Here is a 9,516-nt window from a genome sequence, read left to right on the forward strand (position 1 = left end):
CCCGAGGGCTTCCTCGGCCTCGGGGGTCCAAGTGAAGTGCTCGGTCTTCCTCAAGAGGCGGTACAGAGGTAGGCCTCTTTCGCCGAGGCACGAGATGAAACGGCTCAGGGCCGCAAGACATCCCATGACCCTCTGTACTCCTTTCAAGTCCTTGATGGGCCCATGTTGGTGATGGCCGCGATTTTCTCCGGGTTGGCCACGATGCCCCGCTCGGAGACGATGAACCCAGGAGCATGCCTCGGGGGACTCCGAAGACACACTTCTCGGGATTGAGTTTTATGCCTTTCGCCTTAAGACACCGGAATGTCGTTTCAAGGTCGGAGAGGAGGTCGAAGGATTTCCTCGTCTTGACTACGATGTCATCGACGTAAGCCTCGACCGTTCGACCAATGTGCTCTCCGAACACGTGGTTCATGCACCTTTGGTATGTCGCACCCGCATTCCTCAAACCGAATGGCATAGTAACGTAGCAGTACATGCCAAAGGGCGTAATGAAAGAAGTCGCGAGCTGGTCGGACTCTTTCATCCTGATTTGGTGATACCCTGAGTAGGCATCGAGGAAAGACAGGGTTTCACACCCAGCAGTGGAATCCACGATTTGATCGATGCGAGGCAGAGGGTAGGGAACCTTCGGACATGCTTTGTTTAGACCAGTGTAGTCTACACACATCCGCCATTTCCCTCCTTTCTTTCTCACAAGCATAGGGTTGGCAAGCCACTCGGGATGGAATACCTCTTTGATGAACCCTGCGGCCATCAGCTTGTGGATCTCCTCGCCTATGGCTCTGCGCTTTTCTTCGTCGAATTGGCGCAGAGGCTGCTTCATGGGTCGGGCTCCAGCTCGGATATCCAGCGAGTGCTCGGCGACATCCCTCGGTATGCCAGGCATGTCCGAGGGACTCCACGCAAAAACTTCGGCGTTCGCGCGGAGAAAGTCGACGAGCACTGCTTCCTATTTGGGGTCGAGCTCGGAGCCGATCCGTATCTGCTTGGAGGCGTCGTTGCTGGGGTCGAGAGGGATGGATTTGACCGTCTCAGCTGGCTCAAAGTTGCCGGCGTGGCGCTTCGCATCTGGCGCCTCCTTGGAGAGGCTCTCCAGGTCGGCGATGAGGGCCTCGGATTCGGCGAGGGCCTCGGCGTACTCCACGCACTCCATGTCGCATTCGTATGCGTGTCGGTACGTGGAGCCGACGGTGATGACCCCGTTGGGGCCCGACATCTTGAGCTTGAGGTAGGTGTAGTTGGGGACGGCCATGAACTTGGCGTAGCATGGCCTCCCCAACACTGCGTGGTAGGTTCCTCGGAACCCGACCACCTCGAACGTGAGGGTTTCCTTTTGGAAGTTAGAGGGAGTCCCGAAGCAGATGGGCAGATCGAGTTGCCCAAGGGGTTGGACGCGTTTCCTGGGGATGATCCCGTGAAAAGGCGCCGCGCCGGCCCGGATCGAGGATAGATCGATCTGCAGGAGCCCGAGGGTTTTGGCGTAGATGATGTTGAGGCTGCTGCCTCCGTCCATGAGGACCTTGGTAAGCCTGATGTTGCCGATGACGGGATCGACAACGAGCGGGTACTTCCCTGGGCTCGGCACGTGGTCAGGGTGGTCGCCCTGGTCGAAGGTGATGGGCTTGTCGGACCAGTCTAGGTAGACTGGCGCCGCCACCTTTACCGAGCAGACCTCCCGGCGCTCTTGCTTGCGGTGCCGAGCCGAGGCATTCGCCACATGCCCACCGTAGATCATGAAGCAGTCGTGGACCTCGGGGAACTCCTCTGCCTTGTGATCCTCCTTCTTGTCGTTATTGTGGGCTCGACCACCTTCCGCTAGTGGCCCGGCCTTGTGGAAGTAGCGCCGAAGTATGACGCATTCCTCAAGGGTGTGCTTAACGGGACCCTGATGATAGGGGCATGGCTCCTTGAGCATTTTGTCGAACAGGTTGGCGCCTCCGGGAGGCTTCCGAGGGTTCCTATGCTCGGCGGCGGCGACAAGGTCCGCGTTGGCGGCGTCGCGTTTCGCTTGCGACTTCTTCTTGTCCTTCTTCCTCGCGCTGCGCTGAGCGGACGCCTCGGGGACGTCTTCCGGCTGGCGCCCCTGAGGCTGCTTGTCCTTCCGGAAGATGGCCTCGACCGCCTCCTGACCAGAGGCGAACTTGGTGGCGATGTCCATCAGCTCGCTCGCCCTGGTGGGAGTCTTGCGACTCAGCTTGCTCACCAGGTCACGGCAAGTGGTGCCGGCGAGGAACGCGCCGATGACATCCGAGTCGGTGATGTTGGGCAGCTCGGTGCGCTGCTTCGAAAATCGCCGGATGTAGTCCCGGAGGGATTCTCCCGGCTGCTGGCGGCAGCTTCGGAGATCCCAGGAGTTCCCAGGGCGCACGTATGTGCCCTGGAAGTTGCCGGCGAAGGCTTTGACCAGGTCGTCCCAGTTGGAGATCTGCGCAGGAGGCAGATGCTCCAGCCAGGCTCGGGCAGCGTCGGAGAGGAACAGGGGAAGGTTGCGGATGATGAGGTTGTCATCATCCGTGCCACCCAGCTGGCAGGCCAGCCGGTAGTCCGCGAGCCACAGCTCCGGCTTTGACTCCCCCGAGTACTTGGTGATGGTAGTCGGGGTTCGGAACCGGGTCGGGAACGGCGCCCGTCGTATGGCCCGGCTGAAAGCTCGCGGACCGGGTGGTTTGGGCGAGGGGCTCCGATCCTCCCCACTGTCGTAGCGTCCCCCACGCCTGGGGTGGTAGCCTCGGCGCACCCTCTCGTCGAAGTGGGCTCGACGGTCGCGGCGGTGGTGCTCGTTGCTGAGGCGACCCGGGGCCGCAGGCGCTGAGTTCCTCGTTCGCCCGGTGTGGACCGAGGCTTCCCGCATGAATCGGGAAGTCGCGGCGCGATGCTCCAGGGGGTACCCCTGCCTTCGGGAGGCAGAGCTTTCGGCCCGTTGGACCACGGCATCTTCCAGGAGATTCTTGAGCTCTCCCTGGATACGCTGCCCCTCGGTGGTGGATGGTTCCGGCATCGCTCGGAGTAGTATCGCTGCTGCGGCCAGGTTCTGGCCGACCCCACTGGAAGCCAGAGGCAGCCTTGCCCTGACATCGTCGACGATGCGGTGCTGGACGTCCTGGGCCAGGTGACGTGCTTCTCCGACCGGTGCTCGGCCTGCCCACTCCTGCTCGATATTTTGCCGAAGCTGCACAAGTTGTCCTGCTCCCTAGTCGAGCCTGGCCTGTACCTCGCGGATTTGCTCGAGCTGTGCGTCCCGACCCCCCTCCAGGGACTGGGACCACAGCTATCTCCCGAAGGATGTCAACGCGAGGCGCAGGCCTAGGGGGATCACCGTCCTCGGGCATACCAAGATGGTTGCCTTCGTCGAGACCCCCTAGATCGACGTGGAAGCATGCGCGACTTGGGCCACAGTCCTCGTCACCGAGGCTGTGGCTGCTATCGGAGCAATCAGAGAGGCAGTAGTCACATGCGGTCATGAAGTCCCGCATGGCACTGGGGTTATCGAGCCCGGAGAAATCCCAACCAGAGTCGGTCTCGTCGTCTTCCTCGGAACCCAGAGGCCCGTAGGTCGAGACGGCCGTCAGCCGGTCCTAGGGTGACCGCATATGATACCCCGGAGGGTTTGGACATGCCTTTATGAAAGCGTCCACCAAAGCGGGGTCGCTTGGTGGGTCGCAGCTGGATCTAAAAGGCATGGAACGGGAAACGGACGGTACCTCTTGATCGACGGGTGGTGACGAAGTCGCGTCAGGGGCGGACTGCACCGTTGTCTCAGGTACGAGGCTAAAGCCCAGCATGTCCTTCGCGAGCGTGCTGGCGTCGTCCGTCTGCTTGGAGTTGGCGTGTTGCGAGGAAACGGCGCTCGTCTTCGTCTCAGACGCGAGGTCGACGTCCGACGTGTCCCCCACTGGGGCGCCGGCGCCGCCGACTCGCTCGACAGCCGACGAGGTGCCACCCCCTGCTTGGCCATGCCTGCCCCGCCTCGTCCTCCGTCGGCGGGGAAGGTGACGGGACAGACCCGGATGTTGCTCTTCCGCCACGAGGGGAAGACGTCGTCGATTCCACCGCCGGCGGGCGGGCTGACGGCCGCCATTGTCATCGTCGCGCGGCGGAGGAAGGAGTATCATGTCGTAGCTGCCGTCGAGGGACATGAACTCCAGACTCCCGAAATGAAGCATCGTCCTGGGTTGAAGAGGTTGCTGAAGACTACCCATCTGGAGCTTGACGGGAAGTTGTTCGTCAACACGCAGCAGGCCCCTACCTGGCGCGCCAACTGTCGGCGTTTCGACCCCGGGGGGTCCCTGGACCGACGAGCGAATTGTCGCCGTGTGTCCCAGCCCAGATGGGTCGGCGCGAGACGGAGCACAAAAGGGGGTGAGAAACAGCAAAGGGGAAACCCGCGGCCTTCGTGTTGTCCCGTGCCCAGGTCGGGTGCGCTTGCATTAGGGGGGTTACAAGCGTCCGCGTGGGAGAGAGAGAGGGGGGGGCCTGTGCGTCGGCCTGTTCTCCCGCGCGGCCAACCTTCTCGTACGAGAGCCCTGGACCTTCCTTTTATAGGCGTAAGGAGAGGGCCCAGGTGTACAATGGGGGGTGTAGCAGTGTGCTAACGTGTCTAGCAGAGAGGAGCTAGAGCCCTAAGTACATGCCATCGTGGCAGCCGGAGAGGTTTTGGCACCCTGTTCATGCGATGTCGTGGCCGTCGGAGGAGTGCTTGAGCTCTGTGGAAGGACAGCTGTCGAAGCTGTCGGATCCTTGCTGATGTCTCCTTGCTTCCGTAAGGGGCTGAGAGCCACCGTCGTCATGGAGCACGAGGGGTGCCATCATTATTTGTTTACCGGGGCGAGACAGATGGGACGTCGGTCTTGTTCCCCGTAGCCTGAGCTAGCTAGGAGTAGGGTAATGATGGCGCCCCCTGTGACGTGGCAGGTCCGACCCCGAGGTCGGGCGAGGCGGAGGCTCCTCCGAGGTCGAGGTCGAGGTCGAGTCTGGGCCCGAGGGTCGGGCGAGGCGGAGACCGTCGTCCGAGGTCGAGGCTGAGTCCGAGCCCTGGGGTCGGGCGAGGCGGAGACCGTCGTCCGAGGTCGAGGCTGAGTCCGAGCCCTGGGGTCGGGCGAGGCGGAGTCCGTCTTCCGAGGTCGAGGCTGAGTCCGAGCCCTGGGGTCGGGCGAGGCGGAGTCCGTCTTTCGAGGTCGAGGCTAAGTCCGAGCCCTGGGGTCGGGCGAGGCGGAGCTTCCTATGGCGCCCGAGGCTGGACTTAGCTGCTGTCAGCTTCACTCTGTCGAGTGGCACGACAGTCGGAGCGAGGCAGGAGGTGCTGTTTTCCTGTCAGTTCGGTCAGTGAAGTGGCGAAGTGACTGCGGTCACTTCGGCTCTTTCGACTGAGGAGCGCGCGTCAGGATAAGGTATCAGGCGATCCTTGCATTAAATGCTCCTACGATACGGTCGGTTGGCGTGGCGATCTGGCCAAGGTTGCTTCTCCGTGAAGACTGGGCCTCGGGCGAGCCGAAGGTGTGTCCGTTGCTTTAGGGTACCCTCGGGCGAGACATGAATCCTCCGGGGTCGGCTGCCTTTGCCCGAGGCTGGGCTCGGGCGAGACGAGATCGTGTCCCTTGAGTGGACTGAGCCTTGACCTTAATTGCGCCAATCAGGCCTTTGCAGCTTTGTGCTGATGGGGGTTACCAGCTGAGATTAGGAGTCTTGGGGGTACCCCTAATTATGGTCCCCGACAAATATATTATTTATTTTCTTATTCAAAATCACATCAATCATGTGAGCAAAAAAACAGCAAGTAAACGATAGGAAATTATTCAAGAAAAAATTGTAGAGTCGGTTTACCAGAAAGGATTGGTTATGATAATGTTAAGATAAAATAATGAAGCCAAACTGATCAGAGGGGAAAAAAGTGGTAGAGGGAAAGAAAGAAAGATAAAAAACATAGCCCAGAGATCAATATCTTCTCATCTAGTTCATGGATGAAACTTTCTGTAGGGCTGAGTACTCTTCCAAAAGGTAGATGGAATTGTATACCTCCCCACCTGCACAATTGATAAGAGTAAATCCAACAATGACAACAAGAAATGGTATCCCTGGGAAATCTGATTCACTTCTTGAAGTTTTTGAAGGCTGTTGTGTCATCTAGTTCTCCTCTGATGTCCAGAGGATATGGCTCCCCGTTGACCACGGCGAACGGATTCATCTCAAGAAATGAGAAATCCGTATGGAGATGGAGCATAATTATTATAAACATGGCAAATAAGAAAATATAGGGACATGAAAATTTCTTAATTCACTACAGCAGGCAAATAAACATTTCCCAAATCTGTGGAAGAGAGTAAATACTCCTTTAATGAAGTCACCAAATTTTCTGTGTGGCTGATCAGCAAATAGGTTCCTCAACTTCACTAAACCTTGAAGTGAGCATGATCTAGTCTGCAAAAGGTTCACATGAAGAAAATTGGTGAAAAATAGAAAGTGAATTTGGAAACAAACCATTTATCGTAATAGCATCTGCAAGGTAACGCGTAGCCGTCAACACAGAGGCTTGTCTCAGAATTTCAGAAATCAGGCTAGTGCCTGCCAGCAGTGGGAACATGCACGCACGCCAAATCAGATGTGCCAACAAACAGCTGCATCACCAAACCAATTCCTTTTGGATTGTCAAATGGTCACTTGAGTATTCGTTTGAGAGAAGAGAAGATGTCCACTCCAGTGGACAACTGGGCAATTTGTCAGTGAAAAAGACAGTAGGGTTCAGTCCATATATGGTGCTCTTGGCTATAGAGGAAGCATCAGCAGGGGGCCAAGTTGCCCCCCAGTCTATAATTCTATCGCAACTTGGGCCATGGATTAAATTCCAGGGGGGTCATGGCAGGGACAAAGAGGGTGAGGAACTTTATCCTATGTTTTTGGGTCCCCAGTGCATGCGTGTGGCTGTATGGAAACTTTTTTTATTGTACAAGCACAATTTCCCCCAGATAGTATAGCCCCCCAAATGGCCAACTCAACCACAAGAGAAGATAATGAGATTATAACTGGTGTACAGCAGTACAGTTACAATACACATAATACTTGCAGCAATTTTCAATGGTAGGTATAATGGAACCGTTTCTGAGCTGTAACGTGTGGTCTTGTCTTGTCTTGTGATATGGTTGCTGCGTTTTTCAATTGCCAGTGCATACAGTTTAGGTACAGCAAGTACCTGTTAGAATTTAGGCAGCAAGTTGGTGACCTCTGTTCCTTTAAGAACTTGCTCTGCTTATGCATCCTACGCGACTTTGGATTTCAGAAGAATCTGATTGTTATTTTATCTTATATCAGGAGGCTCCTATATCCAAAATACCACAATTCACCAAGCTTGTTTATATCAGATGGCTATATAGAAGTCATCAGTGCTCACTATTCAGTTATACCATTAACACCAATTCCAATAGCGGAATAGAAATTGTAAGCACATACCTTTAATACTTATAATTCTGAAGTAATACATGACTAACAATGGCTTGTACTGTCTTGCAAAAGGAAAGCAAATACGATACTTGCAAACATGATTGGTCCCCAAATCAGCAACTGGTCAGGTAAAGTAGTGGTCAAATTTGTCACAAAAGAACATGGCTCGTATGAGATCAAGCTATCTCGCCACGTTGCGTGTATTCCTAAGTACTTTGTCTCTGAATTTCTCTCATAGTCTATCCAACGAATGGCTCCTGAACTTTTACATTTGAGCTCGTTGATCCAACTGTTGCTGTAGGGTGAGAGAATTCAGGCCAGGAACAACAAAGTAACAAACTAAACGCAATAACGCCAAGAAATGAATGGGGACTTCAAGAAGCGAAGCGGGATCTGGTGGACTTGATCCTCGAGGACGCTAGCGCCGACGGAGCGGCTCTCCTTGCGAGCGGTTTGGAGGCCGCAGAACACCTCTGCTCCTCGAGGACAGTGTCGGTGGTGGAGCGGCCCTCTGTTCTCTCACGAGGCGGATACGCGCCTCCATCTTGGCGTCCCTGGCCTCCGCCTCGAGCGCATGGAAGGCAACGTCGAGCGCCGAGCAGGAGTGCTTCCTGGCCACGACGATGTCGGTGACGCGGCGCTCCGTTCCTCCAGTGAGCGGCGACCCTGTCGCGGGTAATGGACGCGAGCTACGGCGAGAGGTGGTGGCACGTGGGGGTCCGATGAGGCGAATGCAGCATCGAGAGGTGGTGGCACGGTCGGCTGAGGCGAATGCGATGGCGAGCGTGAGAGGTAGGCAGGAGGCGGTGTGGAAGGGAGCGGACGCAACGACGTGGGAGAGAGCAGTCAACCCTATTTGAGAAAAACTTTCGCGTCCGTGAGCCGTGATGGTGGCGAATTTTTGTTCTGCCACGCGTTGGCACCGTGTGAAGGAAAATGCCATGAAACGCGGGGAGGTCTCGAATCCCTGGCGTCTTTTAACTAAAGGTAATGTCATCGCCGTGGTTCCACAACAATGGCAGTAGGGGCACATGAGGCCACTGTGCAATAATCGCTCTCTCACTCAATCGAATGTGATGTTTATCGAACATAGGTGAATATATATTCCTAGGCCAAGTACAACAATTGGGGGTATGACTGAAGTACGATCAACCTTAATCTACGGCCGTTGTTGCCTCTTGTTCTAAACTAATGAACCATTACATATTATATGATCCAACTCCATGTCATCACTTTGTTTGCCCTTCACCGTTGCACACAGTCCATCGCCACCATGTCATTCGCTCATCTTTCACTGCCTCGATGGTCCATTATTGCACCAAGCCTCTAACTTTCTTTTCACATTTGCAACTCAATCCTTCGTGGTTAAGGGGGTGTTTGAATACACTAGAGCTAATAGTTAGTGGCTAAAATTAGTTGAGACATCCAAACATTCTAGCTAATAGTTCAGCTATTAGCTATTTTTGGTAAATTAGTTAATAGTTAGATGGCTATTTGTTAGCTAACTAATTTCACTATCGATTTTTAGCAAACTAACTATTAGTTCCAGTGCATTCAAACACCCCCTAAAACATGCCTCTTGATTTTCTTCACCTAGCCATATAAGACCATATTATGTCTCATATATAATGAGCTACTTCATCTCACTAGTCAAGCACTATCAACATGTCCAAAAACCATCATTTCACCATGTTTTTAAGCTCATATTAGTGTACATATAAACTAATAAGCACCTATATATTTCAAGATATCACATCAATGTAATTAAGATTGTCAGTCCATTAACAAAACAAAACTAGAACTTTTAACCCTAAACTACTCAATGTGCAAGCATGGCAAGCTCGCGAGAAGAGCAACCAACATTGATCTACTTTTATTCCCGAGAAATTGGTCACAAGAAGAAAAAAAACATGGTCAGCGGTACGTGGGTAGAATGTGGTAGTAGCTCTCTCGCGTTAGTGATGTTTTAGGTAAAAAATGCAACTACGAATGTGTGACAGAAGATGCATCCTGATAAATAAAATAATTTTACAAGAGGAACCAAGGAAACGAGCAATTTCTAAGAAAGTTAGATTTACCGAC

At 54.3% G+C, this 9,516-nt stretch overlaps 1 protein-coding gene across 1 annotated transcript; it reads right to left on the bottom strand.

Annotated features, from left to right (window-relative positions):
• Positions 1-7,425: 7,425 nt before the first annotated feature.
• On the bottom strand, positions 7,426-9,170 carry LOC118476177 (uncharacterized). The gene has a single exon (XM_035964384.1). The coding sequence runs from the start codon at positions 8,465-8,467 to the stop codon at positions 7,853-7,855; it is 615 nt and encodes a 204-aa protein (XP_035820277.1). The 5' UTR covers positions 8,468-9,170; the 3' UTR covers positions 7,426-7,852.
• Positions 9,171-9,516: the final 346 nt, after the last annotated feature.

Source organism: Zea mays, chromosome 1, assembly GCF_902167145.1.
Source record: "Zea mays cultivar B73 chromosome 1, Zm-B73-REFERENCE-NAM-5.0, whole genome shotgun sequence".
NCBI classification, from domain to species: domain Eukaryota; kingdom Viridiplantae; phylum Streptophyta; class Magnoliopsida; order Poales; family Poaceae; genus Zea; species Zea mays.

What these genes read in the sequence shown, in the direction of transcription:
- LOC118476177 (XM_035964384.1), bottom strand. Translation starts at nt 8,467, where the DNA reads ATGTGCCCCTACTGCCATTGTTGTGGAACCACGGCGATGACATTACCT.